The 17,320-nt window shown below is 21.4% G+C and overlaps 1 protein-coding gene across 2 annotated transcripts; it reads right to left on the reverse strand.

Moving 5' to 3' along the window:
• Window positions 1–2,073: 2,073 nt before the first annotated feature.
• Window positions 2,074–10,736, reverse strand: LOC112592530 (proton-coupled amino acid transporter-like protein CG1139). Of its 2 annotated transcripts, XM_025336614.1 has the most exons (10): window positions 10,422–10,736; window positions 10,228–10,305; window positions 6,243–6,334; window positions 5,782–5,934; window positions 4,985–5,135; window positions 4,695–4,901; window positions 4,361–4,636; window positions 4,096–4,277; window positions 2,694–2,866; window positions 2,074–2,438 (listed from the first exon to the last, which is right to left on the reverse strand). In XM_025336614.1, the coding sequence occupies exons 1-10, from the start codon at window positions 10,425–10,427 to the stop codon at window positions 2,191–2,193; spliced, it is 1,566 nt and encodes a 521-aa protein (XP_025192399.1). In that variant the 5' UTR covers window positions 10,428–10,736; the 3' UTR covers window positions 2,074–2,190. The 2 variants fall into 2 exon arrangements, with proteins under 2 accessions (XP_025192399.1, XP_025192400.1); XM_025336615.1 differs by lacking the exons at window positions 10,228–10,305; window positions 10,422–10,736 and adding an exon at window positions 6,632–6,650.
• Window positions 10,737–17,320: the final 6,584 nt, after the last annotated feature.

The following is a 17,320-nucleotide window of genomic DNA, read 5'->3' on the forward strand; positions in this document are numbered from 1 at the left end:
GATAAGACTGAATGTTTATTTTTTTTTTTTATTATTATTATTTAATACTTATACCTATCATACATTTAAATTATAATTTATGTGAGTTGTTTACTAGATTTTACTTGTAAAAATAAAATAAAACTTTTTCTGAGGCCTATTTATATATTGAGTTCTTGGATTTGAACACAGATTTTTTATTCACAGGTAATCAATTAGTAAATCACAGATATTTACTTAAAATATAATATTTATTAAATATATTACATTATAATTTAATATTAAAAAATATTTGGGAATGTTAATAATTGCTATAAGAGCTAAAAATATTTGTACCTACTATTTTAAAACTAATTGTTTCAAAAGCACTACTATTATAAAAATACATTATGGGTGAAGCAAAAGTTTCAGGTTTAAAATAAATAAATGATTATCAATAATAGCTTTGTAGAAATTAGAAACCATTGGAATATACTAAATGCATTAAAAATAAAATTTCACACGTATTAATAAAGAAATGCACATGAAATAAATTCATTTACTTCCATAAATTTAAATTTCATGTGTAGTTGTGACTTTAATTACATGTGAGTTAGAGACTTTTGATATATATCCCAAAATATTGGAAATTTTATATCGTATTGTTTATTAACCATTTGATACCCATTTGTTTTACGCTACTTTGTTTTTATATTATATTATTATAGATTCATCGCATCTATGCAATTAAATTATAATACAAATTCACCAACTCTTTAATGTATAAAAGAGTATTTAACAAAAAGTAGACATTAGATACCAATCATTAAAACCTGGATTATAATAAGTAATAACTGTTGATTGTCTTAAGTTTTATTATTTTTCAACCAACAGTTATTTATTATTTTGAAATTATAAAAATAATAATAAATTATGAAGTAAAAGAAGTCTTAGTTGCAAATTTATTGTCATGAATTTCTTATTATCCAATAATACAATTAACATGAAAGACAAAATTGTTTTGAATAAAGTTTAATAATATTCATAATAATATATTAATGATAATAATATTTTTGTAAGTCTTAAATATAAACTAGGTATATAATGTATACGTATAATTTGTATATAATGTATCATAATAGTATAAGTAATAAAATAAATTATATGCTATACTAATAATGTTATGGTAAATATTTAAAGTTTAGGACAGAGTAACGAAGATATAAAATAAAATGTATTGAACACTAGAATGTTGAATATAACAATAAATAAATTAATAAAATATGAAATATTATGTTAATTATATTATAAGATACACATAGCTTATTTAGTATACATTAATTTATCATAGATTTGAATAATATAATCTCCAATTTGTTGAACTTAAAATCTTAAAATATTCATTACATTAGTTAAAATTATGTTCTCTAAATATTTGATATTTAAATGTTTAATTTGTTCTTTTTGTCTTTATTTTTGATAGTTTACTGAATTAGTGATTCAAATTTCATCATATTATATATTATTATTTTTATTAATACAATAATAAAAATTCAGTTAAATTATAACATTTCAATAATTATATAAAATATCAGTATTAATATTAATTAAAACATATTATAATCAAGCAATAGATATTTGGATTCATAGGAATGTATTTCTTATGATTTCTTCCTAGTCTTAAAAAAATCAACATTTAACAATAGTTATTAAAACTAATAATCACATATTCATAGGTGGTTAAAAACGTGAGATTATATCGTTCAAGGTAAAAATTTTAGTTATAATGGTTTAATAGTTTAATAGTTTAACTAAAACCAAACAGGCATAAAAACAAAGTAAACAATTTTAAGAACTGAAAATGTATCTATGAACTCAATTGTTGATACATTTTCAGAAATCTTAATTTTAAAATAAGTTTTAAAAATATAATAGTAGATGATAACTAATACCATTTAAAATACATTTTGATACTAGCAAACTTTGATGTTAAATAAATTATCATAAAGATAAAGTTTAATATTATACAGTTGTCATTTCAAATAAAAAAAATTTGAAAATAATGATCATTTTTGGATTTTTTAACAAATACTTTAAAAACACAATTACCTACTTCATATAATTAAAAAAAAAAAATTAAAATTATAATTGATTTAGGAAGACAATAAATTATCAAGATCAATAATTGAAATACTGGTGGATATTTGAAGCATTTTTATACCCAATGCTAAATTAACTGCTTACGGGTTCAATAATATTCCATAAACTAGCATACGATCCAAAACCAAATCCAAGAAAACCGATTATAATAATAATAATATCTTTAATCAACATCAGCGTAAACTCTTTGCCAGAGCAATGATCCCAAAATGTCATAATTTCAATAATAGGTGGAAATATTAAAGCTAATGCTGAACTGCTAAATGATCCAACTAATGAAATGATTGCTGATAGGTTTGGAATGGCAGCAGCTAAAGCAACTATAATACACAAAAAAAAAAATGCTTTTAGTATTTAGTAAATAATACATTTGTACTAAAACTATATAAACTTTGTCAAGTGAGACAATACATTGATTCTGTGTATCCCTGTATGACACCCGGGTTACACTATGAATCTGTTATATGGGGATGTGCAGAAGCATTGATTTGTTTGGCCTTGGCGTATTCTCTCATTATACAGAGTATAGATTATGAACATAATTATAGTAAAAGTATATTAAACATGATATTTACATGTTAGTGTGACGAGAAACACTCTGATACTCAATTCAGCATTACGTTGACTAGACTGTGAGTGGAAATATCCTTTTAAAGCAGGCCATATAATACCAATTGGAACATAGAATTGAAGACCATAAGACAAAAATATTGAAAATGCCATTGCTACCCGGACACATTGAGCTAATCTGAAACATTTTTATTAATAAATCTTTAAAAATAATAATTATTATATGTTTTTTTTAAATGTATTAAAAACTTTAAAAATAATTTGAACATTTAATACTCTTATGATATTTGTTAACTGGGTTTTAGATTCTACAAAAAATAATAATAAATAATTATATAAATAGACTAAATGAGCCCAATAGCATAACTAATTAACAAAAAATGAGATCACAAGATAAATATTATCATAAATTATAACTTAAATTTAAAATATGAAATGTATACCTAGCATACATTAAAAGAACTTGCTAAAACAAGTTAATATAGTGCTATTTTATTTTTATTTTTTATTTTTTAAATAATATATTTTTATTTTAAAACCACAAATTTTTAATCTGTTTACTATCAACATTTTCTTATTTTGATAAAATACAAAAAAAGTAGTATTTTATTTTATAATTTGTGCTGATTAAAATACTTATTACAACATGCTAAATAGTTCAATAGTCTTATCAAGATCATTAAACAATATTTTTTAATTAGTATAATGAGGTATACATATAGGTTAGTTATTTATGCATTTTATATTTTCAGTAATATGAACAGCAATTAAATAAGTTTAAGTACTTGCGTTATTGTCAGTCAATGTACTATTATTAAAATTAGTAAATCTAAAAAGAAAACTTTAAATTTCTAACTAGACAAAGTACAAAAAAAGATTACTTAAGCCTTACTGTTTTTAATTCATATGTTTAAGTATTTTAAATTTATACATCTTAAGAGTTTACTATTTTTACATTAGTTTATCATTGATTAAAGCACAAAGTTTAAAATGTTAAAACAGATAATTCTAGGTATATGATGTTTTACATTTTAACAATTGATTATATCTTAGCTCATAAGTACAAACTGTAAATTTAAATTTTATGTACAATGAATATATTTAAAAACCATGAAATTATATAAATATTGTAAATAACCTTTAAGTTACTATAAATATTGTTTAATTGACTTTTAAATATTTATTATTAACAAAACTAAATATTCACAATATTCTAATAAATTTTATTTCTGAAATATGATTGACAAATTACTAAAGTAGAAATTAGAATAAGGATGATTATTTTCTAATCCATCATAACATTGAAGTAATGATTTACTTAATAAATGAAAATAACTATTATAATAATTTAAGTAATAATTTTACTTTTGAAAACTATAAAATAATTTGAATTTATGTTTTACTTACAAATCTTCAGCAGGAAGATTCAATGTAATACTTCCTAATTTAACAGCTTCTCCGTATCGCAAATATCCAAAAAATCCAATTGATGTATATAAGATGGTTACAATAACCATTCCAGTATTTAAAACACCAGTCATTCCACCAAAAGATTCAGGATTTTTCATATTATTTTCTAATGGTAAAACCTATTCATAAAATAAGTACATAAAATATAGGTGTAATGTACTGTTAAATTTATCTTGTTTGTAGATTTAAAAATATAATATACCATTCCAATGCCCTCAAATGCATATACTGCAGTTCCAAAATAAAGGGGTAATTGTTGCCAAGATGAAAAAGCTTTGACATTTAATGTCTTTGGAAGCCCTTGAAGTAAGTAGAAAAAAGTAATTCCTAATCCAATCACAGTCAATATGGTTGCTAAAAAAGATGCCGGAGTTAGATACTTTAGACTCTTCACACAATTCAAAAATATCATTGGCACCAATAATATAAGCAAATATGACTGAACAGACATTTTTATAGAAAAGTAATGAGTTATCACCTAAAAATATTTAACAGTTTTAGTTAATCAGTTTTTAAATTTTTTTTAAATTATTTACTTCTTGTAAATTAGTGGCTACAAACAAAAAGTACACGCAACAAAAGCCCAGTTGAGTCATAACTAAGAAAGTATTAATAAATTTACTGGCAACTGATGAATATTTTTGTAATTTGGGCGGGCCATATTCAAAAGCCATTTCTGCGACATTAGGAAATGAAAGAGATGGTCTTTGTGTTCTGACACACAACTCATGAGAACACCGTACCTAAACATAAATGACAATCAACTTGTTACCATAAATAAAATTTATTATAATTAACTATTAAAATTAGTTTTATATATTCATACCAACATATGCATACAATGTGTGCAAATAGCTCCCAAAAGTGAAGTACATATTAAACCTACAACCCATCCTGAATTTCTGAACGCATCAGGCATAGCTAAAATTCCAGTACCAATATTTCCCTTTAATAAATGTATCATGGTATCAAAATTCCTAAGTAAAATAAAAATAAAATTAATATTCAAAACAAACTAACAAAATACATTTATGTAATGCAATAAAATATAAATTTTAGTACTAATAATATTATATTGATTGTTAATTTAGGATAAAATAAATTATAATACAAATTATATATAATATGTATATTATATTTAGTGATTTTGATTTAAAATTAAGATAATTTGTTTTTGATAAATAATAATTGGCACATATTAATATAAACTTAATTAGCCTATCAAATATAAACAATAAATAGTTAAGATAAATATTTATTGATAACTTTTGGGTACATATTGGAATTTTTTCTACCTATTCAAATAATTAAACCTTGTACACTTTATGATAAGAAATTTATATCAAACCTTCACAAAAATATTGTAAAATTATTAAATAACACGTGAATTACAAGTCTTAGTTCACGTGATTAAAAGATAAAAAATTGTGTATTATTTTTTATTTTATTGTTTACATTTGATAAATAACTTAATACAAATACCTTAGACCATAACATCCAGTCATTCTTTCATTACTTATTTTAAAAGAATATTTTGTTTGTCAAAAATAATAAACATAAAATTTAAAAATTTATACTACACATAAAAATTAATAATATAAAATTAAATGTTGAAAAACTTACGATGTAGGGTTTTCTAATTGTCGGTTTAGTAATGGATTATAATCTGATGTTAATCCACTATTAACGCTATTTTTTTCCAATGATTCACTCACTGGACCACTAGAAATGTTTGTATTAGGTAATATTCTAGGAGTTGAAGAGAGGAAATTACTTCTGTAATATCAATAAAGGTATTTATTTTAAATAATAATAATTAGTCATTTAATTTTTTTTTTTTTACATACATGATAAATTAAATTAATATACTTTATTCTGTAAAATTAAAAATTGAAAATGTTTAATTGTATGTTAAGGATTTTGTATGTAAGACTATACTTAAAGAATATCGTTTTCCTTTAAAATAAATAAAAACATCTAAAAAGATAGATATCCTTTTTTTACAATAAATTTAATAATAGTGCAATTTTTAATCTGTCTGTAATAAATTTAATATTTATTATACTATATTAATTTCAACTTACCCATTTTCGTTGTAGAGTGTAGCTGTACCAGTTAATAGTGGTTTGTCTTCATTAACTCTAGTAGTTTTAATAGTCATTTTATCACAATTTGCCTAAAATGTAATATATATGCATTTAATAAAATACTATTTTTGAATTTAAAAGTATTCTAAAAAAATAATTTAAAAATCAAAAAATATATACAAATTAATAGTAAATTATTCTTTGCATGGATTTTTAAGACTAAATATTTAATTATGTGAAGTGATAATTTTTTTTTTTTTTTTTTTTTTTAATTTATAATAGTATAATAATTTTATTTTGTGTATTCACCCCAATTCATAAAAAATATGATTAGATTAATTCTTAAACCATGTTTAAAAAACTCAATAAAAACCAACTTAACTTACTTTGTATATTTATTATTAAAAAAAAATATAGATTTTTAAAATATTAAAATCATAAATTTAAGATTTAAATTAAATTGAAGTAGTGTTAATAGTTTGACTGTTGTAATTTGAATACAGATTATATTTTTGTACTTGATGAAATAAATGTTTATACATTCCTACTCCTATTTGTTATCATAATCACATACTATATGACGTAAGGGAATAATGCAGAAAAAACTAATAATGAATACATAATATTTAAATTAATAATAATTTACATAAATGTTTACCCAATGAAAAAGATTAAAATTAATATATAAACAATAAACACACATACAAATATATATATAATACAAATCATAACTATAAGAATTTATAAATGATTTTAGCAAAACTTAATGTAATTCAAATTTTATATCAACCAAAAAATGTGTATAAATTAAACAATAAAACTAATAGAAAATGTACAATTAATTGATGGCCTGTCAGTTTTAGTTAACATAAATATAAAATTAATGATATAAGCAAATTTAAATCTTAAATTTAGAGGTTATAGGAATATGACATATTTCTTTAGTTACATTGTATTAATTTTATTTCTTTCTAGGTATATTTTACTATTAAAACAATAAAATTTTACATCAAATTTTAAATTTTATATATATTAATAATTGTTATATATTTTCTTATCTTAAGTATTATAGTTACTAAGTTGACACAGTTTTATAAATCAGATAAATTATTATTAGAATCTAGAACCTTAATGTTTTTTTACACTAATGCATAGCTCACTTATAGAAATTAGATTCATAAATGTAGAATAAAATGGCAAAATGTTTATTTTACATTCTTACAATTTTAAAATATTTTTCATACTTAAGTAATTTAATCCATTTTATACTTTCCAAAGAAATATAGGTATTGAAATTTAATTGTTTATTAAAAATTAATGCAGAATAGTCATGTGTTATACAAATTCTATGAAATCAAAATAACTAACGATTTTTCAGAATTTTTTCCTTTGAATAACTGTTAAATTTTATTATTTTCAAAATAAGTCTTAAAAATGCAGATTTCTAGATTTCTAGTATTAATTTACCTGTTTTATTAATAACAATGTTTTAGCTCCTAGTTAGATTATATTTATTGTAGCTGGAATAATAACTACCATGTCATTGTCAGTTAAATAATAGTTTTTAAAGTAATATGCTGAATTTTTGTCATAAGCAATGTCAAATATCAGAAAGCCTAACATTTTCAAATTATTCTGTTAAGATCAAATGTATTTGGATGAGATGTATTATTATATTGTGATATAATATAAATTATAAAACAATGTATCCTAAATTTAAATTTAATAATTTATGTGATAAACTTAAACATCTATAACATAATTATGTTTTATATGCATAAGTAAGATTTATGACAATATATAGTTTATTTTTTATGAATTTTTGATCATTAATATTACATAGAAGTTTAATATGTAACAAAATAAATAACTAATAAAAGTAATTTAAAAAACTTGAAAATACTGATTAAAATTTAAAATTATTAACCAAAACTCAAAAAAAAAATAAATAAATAAATATCTGATTAAATAAATTTATCTGTAAAAATAATAAGTATTGTAAAAAGTTGTTAATTTAATAATTAAATTCAAACTACTATGAATATATTCCGTCAACTATTTAAAATTTTAAATAATGAAAAGAATCAAATATTTATATTCATACTTATTATAATCAATTTAATATAATTTTAAAACTAATTCAATACATTTTAGATTGTAAATGAGATTACTAGTAAGGTAACCAGAGTCTATGTTCAGCATAAAAATTAATAAATTACGTATATTTCTTGTCAAGTATATAACTCTTTACTAAGTTGTTTTTTTTTAAATATCTCTGTAAAATAATAATAAAGTAAAATAATTTAGTTGTATTATTTAATTTAATTTTTAATATTTTTATAATGAACTATAAAAATTAAAATTACATTGTAATTATTAAATCTCAACAAAATCTAAAAATGTATCTTGTTTTCTATAAATTAAATAATTTTGAATTCTAATATTTAAAATTTATTTACAATTCTAACTATGATTATCATACATTTTTAAACAAAAATTTAAGCTACCTATTAACTTTTGATTAATATCAATATGATTATTTTTCAACTTCTCATTCCTGTGACCTTAATATAATTGATAAACATACTGATTATGAAATGTGTAATTTAATTTGTGATATATGTGAACATATGTCGAATAAATTAAAGATTAAAAATATATAAATTTAATTTGACAAAAGCAAAAATATTAATTACCTTAATTAAAGCTTAAGTGTTAACAGAAAAAAAAATTAAATGAGAAAAAAATGCATTACATTATAACCATAAACACTTAATAGCAATTATTAAAAAAAAAAAAAAAAATGATAGAATACCTACAGCCCATTACTTATTGTAATATTATCAATCTTTAAATTGAATATACAAACTCAATACAATTTATTTATTTTTTGTTTAAATATATAATTTTATCAAAACTTGATCTTCAAATGTTATAAAAAGTATTATGCCTATGTTTTTTTTGATATTTTATATTGATTTATACGAACAAATTCTGCCAAACCTTGTACTCATTATATTTTTAATTTTTTTGACTTAGACAAACATTTAATTAAGTTTTTAAGTAAATTTTCAAGACCTAAAGTCTATGGATATTTCACATATGTATATATATATATATATATATATAACAGTTTTCCCACTATTTTGTTATTTTCTTAGTTACTGAGAAAAGTATTACAATTTTTTTAATTTTTGACATCCCATAGTACTAACTAAATTATATTGAAAAAAAAATGAATACTATTACACATTAGAAATAATTTAAAAGACAAACAGGAATTAAATGCAATTATTTTATACAAATAAAATTGTGAATAAATTTTATATAACCATGAGAACGTGTTTTATAATCAATGATATATTATGATTATGTTAAAAAATAATGATAATATATTAATTAAAAGAACAGAGCACAAATTTATTAGTTAATAAAATAATTTGTTAAAATTTGTTTCATAATCTTTTTTTTTTTTTTTTACCTATTACATACATAAAGGTAATAACCTAACCTTTATCCCACTACTATAATAATCCCCTTATCTGTGTTTTAACTAGGTAACATATAATACAGTTTGTAGAATTTGTGTAATTAATATTGCTTATTAGTCAAAATGTAATCGTTATAAACTGAAAAAACTAAATATTTATAAAAAATAACATGCAATGTGAACGAGTTTTGATTTACAATACCAGGATCATTTGAAAATACGAGGAGTTTTTAGAATTATTATACAGTATTATGAACATTAATTTACTGTAAGTTTTATAGTACCTATAATAAATATAATATATATTATACACAAATGATTAATGTTTAGATTGAAAATATTTATTCTTATAAATGAACATTTTGCTTCAATTGTTTGGTGATTGTAATTATAATTTAGGTAATAATAGTAGGTTAGGTTATCAATTAATTTTCATAACAATCTATAATAATTAGTTCATAATTAATTTAAAATCATTAACTAGGTACTCACAAAACTTGTTTGCCCTGGTTTTGCTGTTTGGACTTTGATATGTCCATCATTAATGTTGAAGTCTCCATTGATCTCAGTCTACATACAATAATACAAATGTAAATAACCAATTAGTTACCAATAATTATGTATATTTATGTGTCAATGTAATGTAATGTCATTATAAACAAATACCATATTGTAATAGTACTTACAGTCATATTGATAGAATCAAATTGTTTCAAAAAATGTTGGAATAATTCAATTATTAATGTTTTCTATTCCATCAGTGATTTTTAACATTTTCGTAGTTATCGAATTAATTGCCAGTATTCGTAAAAGTATACAGCACGATCAAAAGTATGATTGAGTACTGAATACTGATAAAAAAAAAACTTGAAAGATATTACTCAATTTACAACAACGCACACACAATAGACAGTATTAGACACCAATTATCTCTCATTCCCGTATTACCAAATGGAAAATAGTTTATGCTGCCAATTCCATTATCTCATCATATTTATTATCTATACGTGCAAAAAGACTCAGCTGTTTGGCAAAAATCCATAATAAATGATAATATTATTTTCAAATGAATAATATTTATTGCATTATATTGAAAAAAAAGAATAATCGATATTCGATATTGAATTTTTCCTTGCGTATGTTTATGTCTACAAACAAATCGTGTTTTATGATTGATGGCGAATTATTAAAACTATTCAGTATTCTAAAATGTAAGTGTAATCCACACACATGATAAAACGCCTCTTCTCATAGTAAATAGATACTTTCTTTTGTATAATAACTTTTTTTAATATTTATTTAGTTATGTAGGTCATTACTCATTGAAGTTATCAAATCAGAACATTTTATATCACGAATCATGAATACATTTTAATTACATATGAGTAAATAAAATATTCATGTTAGGCTAAGGTTTTAATATTTATTATATAATGTTAAAATATTCTGTACATATAAAATAAACAATAACATACAAGTATTAATTTATTATATTATATGAGTAGCAATTAATAATATATGATGAAATAATACGCATACAAGTTACTAGTTATAATAGGTATATAAGTTTCGTAACCTACTTAACTTACATCATACATGCTAGAACCTATTATCGGTTGTGTTTTGATATTAGTTAAAATAATATAAAATATTTTACTATTAATAAATTTATAAATTAACAACAATAGTAACTTTCGAAATTATAGTATTCTGAACGAATCGCGAGCAAAATTGAATGACTATAATATATACCAATAATTGAATAATCTGTTTACAGGCTACAGATTTAACGTATCAATTTTATTTCTAAAAAAAAATATATTGCTTAATGACTAATTTCTCTTTAAACCCCATAAATTGTTTATAAAAAACAACTAAATAACTATTTATGACAACAATTATGACTAAGCTATCAGCTACTTCCAGTGGTTAGATGTCAAGATGTTTGAATTTATGTACAAGTTTAATTTGGATTGGTAGTTTATAATTACTTAAAGTAGAAAATTAACAAAGCAGACAATGCAAACGGTTTATCCTCGTGACCTCGTTACGAGAACCTGGAAAAAACGTTAACAACCAAATAAAATTGTAAAATTGTAAAATTGTTTCACCCTAAACTCCAATATCCGACCTCGATCGATACAAATAAAGTAACTTTTAAGAATTAAAGAATTCGAAACTGGAAAGTGGATGTACAAATACAGGGTAGATACACAACAAGACCAATGGCATATTTATGGGTGGGGGGGGAGGAGGATCAAAGGAATAAATCTGGGATAAGCTGTATACACAAATATTTATAGTCATAATATTTAAAAAATTATTAATATGTATATATTTTTTTTTTTCAATAATTGATTAAATTTGCAAGAATTAAAATATTATGATATGTTGTACATTATTCTCATTGATATCTTTGATATCTTCATTTATAAAGTCATATCCCCCCCCCCCCCCAATGAAAAAAGCCTAAATACACCACTGAACAAGATCAATGTTTTTAGAAATGCGTGAATTGTAAAGAATTCCCAGACGATCGGAAACTTCACATTGTATTTATATTAGTAAATAGTACCTAATAATTTCAAATGTATTAATGTATATTTATGTACTTAATATATATTTAAATATGAGCAAAAACTGCTTAACAAAATAAAATTGTTACAACAAATTGTTTTTTCTGTTCAATAAATTATATTTATTTATATTACTGTTAGGTAAGTAAAACATATTTCACAAAATCAATTATATTATTAAAATTATCCTGATTCATTTGAAAAATTTTATAATTGGGCGGATTTGAGCTGGTATTATAGAATAGCTTGAAATTGGAAGACTGGGTCGAGTAGTTTGTCAATTTTTTTCTATTATATTTTTATTAAAAAAAAAAAATACTACCTATATTATAGCTTATACATAGATACATCTTAAATCTTCTTAATTGTTTAATGTTATTTATTATAGAATATAGGTAATATAGGCAGTAATAACTAATAGATAATATTATGTAATGATTTAAAAAGGATATTGGAAATGAAGGGGTATTATATATATCAGAGGTTATTGACTATACACCTTTAGATCAATTATAAATCATTACATTACCTTTCTTCTCTTGGCAATGACTTCTTTGTTAATGCTGTTGTGAATAAGGTGACCAGTGCACATTGAATAATTATAAGACTTTTTTCACTTAAATACACTTATTATTTTTATTATAATTTTTCTTTAACACATTTGACTTTAACATAAATTTATTATTAGCAGTAATTTAAACATTAAAATCAACTATCAAGGACCTACCAACAATTTTTTTTTTTTTTTAAGGGAGTATATAAATCTTAATAAATGATTACCGGTTGATGTATAAAATAACGAACAATTTTTAAATGTTTAAACTTTAAAGTAATTAATCATATATTTATATTAAGCACCTATAACCTACCACCAACACATATTTACATTAATAAAGTTTGTAAATAATTATTTAAATACGCATAATACATAAAATAAAATTCAATTTTACAGCACAAATTCTAAAGTTCTATTTTTTTCTTTAGGAAAACGATTGATTACTTTCTCAGAATCGACGTGAATATTTTTATGTACACTAACTAAATAATGCTAAATCGATTAGTCTATCTTCAGCAATAGCGTTTAACAAATAGTTTTTAATTTTTTTTTTTTGAAAAGAAAGTTATGTTATTTTAATAAATGCGATTATTAAATTATAATATACTTTAGAATGAGTGTAACAAAGATTTCAAGATTATTATTATTTAAGACCCTTTTACATAGATCTCTACCTGTATTTCGTTAAAAGATTAATATTGATTAGGAAATTTAATCTATACCGTATTAATATTATATTGTATTTTTTTTTTTATTATTATGCTTTGGCAATAATGATCATATTATAGCATTATTCAATGACTGCGCCTAAACACCACGCTACACCTGCTCCTATGGCCCTATATTGAAATGGTTTGAGTTATAGTATTATATTATTAATATTACATTAATAATAAAAAAATGATGTTAAATTTCAAAGTTTGTATAATGAGAAAAAAATTCAGGAAGAGAGAAATTAAACTTCCCTCTCTTCGTACGGCCTTGATTCAAATGTATAATTTTTAAAAAGAAAAATCTCCAAAGTAATTTGTGAACAACAAAATTAACGGTTTATTTGTATTATAATATTTATAACTTTATAAGTTATAGTGTATAATAAACAATGCATTTAAAAGTCATCCAGCTTCCTATATCATAAACAAATAAAAACATCATTATCCTGTGTTCAAAGTTAATTCGTCAACATATAAACCATCATATAATGTTATTAATTATTTTAATTATTACTTATTTGGGTCCTGTTTTGTACAATATTAAAATTTAATACCGAGTTTCATGAACAATCACTTAACATTTAATAAATTATCGCTGAATGGCAAGAAAGTGGTAAACATTAAAACATGATTTAGTGGCATATCGGATATGATTGGTTTATTTATTACCTACTGAGAACATACTAGGGATCTACCTATATTTCCTTATTATACCATAGACCTTACACTAGGTCTATGCATTATACACAGTAGTACAGTACTATATTATGCATAAGTACATGCTATAATAGTATCTTTTATTTTTATTGATAAGTACCTACCTAACCTATCTATGTCTATAACATTTTCATGCTTAGGTATAGCCTGTTGGTCAGATGGTACTGGTGGTAGTGTGGTACTACCGAGTACCTTCTACTCAGTAATTTATCTAAATTTAATCTATTTTAAAAATGACCTATTGTATAAACATACATATAGATTTTAATTATGTTTTTTAATACAATAAAAAAAGGCATTGTTTAACAAAGCATTACATATTTAAATTTTGACTATTAACTTTTTGGGCTATTTAAACTTTATATAAATTTGAAAATTTTAGTTTTTTTTTTCATAAATAATAATTAAAAATGTTTTGTATGAAAATTGAAAATTTTATCTCTTGTTGACACGCTTACGTAGGATCCACACGTGGATTAACAAAATGTTGATCGAAAATCTAGAATTATTTTTTATTTTTTATAAAAGTTAGGTATATACATTTATAAATAATGCTATTGTAAAAAAAAGTACAAAAATTATTTTTGTTAGCGTAGATGAAAAAGAAAATTTCTCATTACTTTTAAAAATTATTTGGTAAAATTAAAAATTAATTACGAAAGCACTGGAATATTTACTTTATATCAGTTTTTAAGAAATTCGATATTGTTGTTTTGTTTTAATTGGAAAATTAATTTAAATTTTCTATTTATGATTTTTTTTGATTTTTTTTCTACTTTATATACATGCGTTAGTATATATTTTTTTCTTGGTTAAAATGTATGAAAATATAACATAATGTATTCCTCATAAGTCATAAGCATAACCTATAAGTTATAGGTACTTTTATCATAGTATTCACTATTCATAGCAATATACATTTATCGAAAATTAAAACAATATTTTTTTAATTGCGTTTGAAGTTCAAATTAATTTTCAAAAAATTTTGAGTTTTAAATCTAAGGCTTAAACATTTTTCTAAAAAATATTTAAAAACAATGAAAATAATATTATATTATATACTCATATTGTTATTTTTTTAAATATTAAGTCAAGTAATTTTAAAATATTTGTACAACAATGAATCTATTAACGAAACCCTACGTCGTAGATGGTATTGACTATAGTCTATATTTACATGTTAACATGTTAACATAATAACATAGGTAATATTATTATTATTAATAATATAATGTTTTAATAATTAAACCGAACCAACCAAATAACTATATAATACTTAATAGGTATAAACAATATTGTAATCTTGCCTAGTAATATAAATAAATTATAAAAATATATCCTTAAAGCAGTTGGACCCAGAATCAGAATCGTTTTTCGTATGCATCAATTTAGGTTAATACTCAAATTGAAGTAATTGAACACAACCATTACAAAGCAGTGAGGCCGCTTGAAATCTATTATATATTTCAATATTTACATTATGATAAATTAATATTTTATTTTTTCGTTAATTAATGATTTATACACATTTGATATCTTAAAAAATTTTTGTATTCTATTCAATTTTTTTTTTTAATATTCTTAAAATTTATAAAATAAAAAATGGTATAATGTTATAATTTAAAATATTATTGTAATAGGTATTAAATAAAAAATATTATGATATAAAATAAATGATATTATAAATCATTTGATATTTTTTCATCTAGGTATTTTGTTAGGGCTTCTACAATAATTATTTTCTGCATAAATTAATTTCAAAATTATTCTATAAACAAATTATTATTATTTATAACATCTTAATCCGTAGTAAGTTGTTATTTGTGTTTTAATTATATGTTAAAAAATACTCCATATTAGCACTAGTATTCAAATCTCATATCGTCATTTTTATTATTTAATATTTATACAGTTTGATATATTTCTTGATAGTTAAACATTTCATACAAAGTTTAATTTGATTGTAATATACTAATATATAAATCAAATATGAGTCATAATCTTATTGGTATTAATGATATAGAACCACCAGAAAAAAAGGATAAAGACATTGATGATATTAAATCGAAGAATCAAGTTAAACACAAATATAGCAGCTAGAAAGTACAATTTTGCAGTATATCTGTATATAATAAATTAACTATATAATACAGTATAATATGAAATACAATAATTTGATTTTGTTATAGATATTACCAATCAGGACAAGAGTTAATCAGTGTGGCAGAAGCATATACAAAAGAAAACAATCTAGAACAAGCATATATTTACTATACAAGATTTACCACATAAGATTAATTCAACTACTTTGTAATGTATTTTCTTTAAGTTCTAATAAATGTTATAACAAATTAGAGTAAGTTTTAAATAGCTTTGAAGTTATTACAATTAGATAGTAATTACTAATTAGTAAATACCTATTATTTAAATATTTTTTATGAAATATTAAAATACCCAATGAGTCATTTATTATCTTTTAAAAGTATTACTTCTTAAATTAGTTACTAATCTATTTGAAAGATAGTATAATTGATAATATATTTAAACATTTTTTTTTTTTTTTTGTTAATTTATGAATGATGATAAATAAATAAAAGAGTTGTTTTCTCTAATTGTTGTTACTTTAGGTTCAACTTTAAATCCAATTATCACTTATTCACGAAGTTTTAAATATTCAACATTTTCAACCATTTTCTATTTTTCCAATTTCTAAAAATTCAATGCCACTTACAATTTAAAATTTTAGGATTTTTCAATATTCACAAAAGTCAAAAATCACAAAGTCAATCAAGTTTTTACATTAAACAATACATATTTAAATAGAAAGAAGACTATTTTTTAACATTTCTTCAATTTAATTTCTAATACTTAAGATTATTAATATTATTTTTTCTGTAATTTTTATTAATATACTAGTATTTCTAATTTTTCCATATTTTAGGATAGATTCTAAATTTAATAGTGAAGTCTTTACTTTTGTGACGGCAATATCTTGGTAAAAAAATCATGAGTTACACAATTAT

Source organism: Melanaphis sacchari, unplaced genomic scaffold, assembly GCF_002803265.2.
Source record: "Melanaphis sacchari strain LSU unplaced genomic scaffold, SCAv2.0 Contig178_pilon_pilon, whole genome shotgun sequence".
Classification (NCBI taxonomy): domain Eukaryota; kingdom Metazoa; phylum Arthropoda; class Insecta; order Hemiptera; family Aphididae; genus Melanaphis; species Melanaphis sacchari.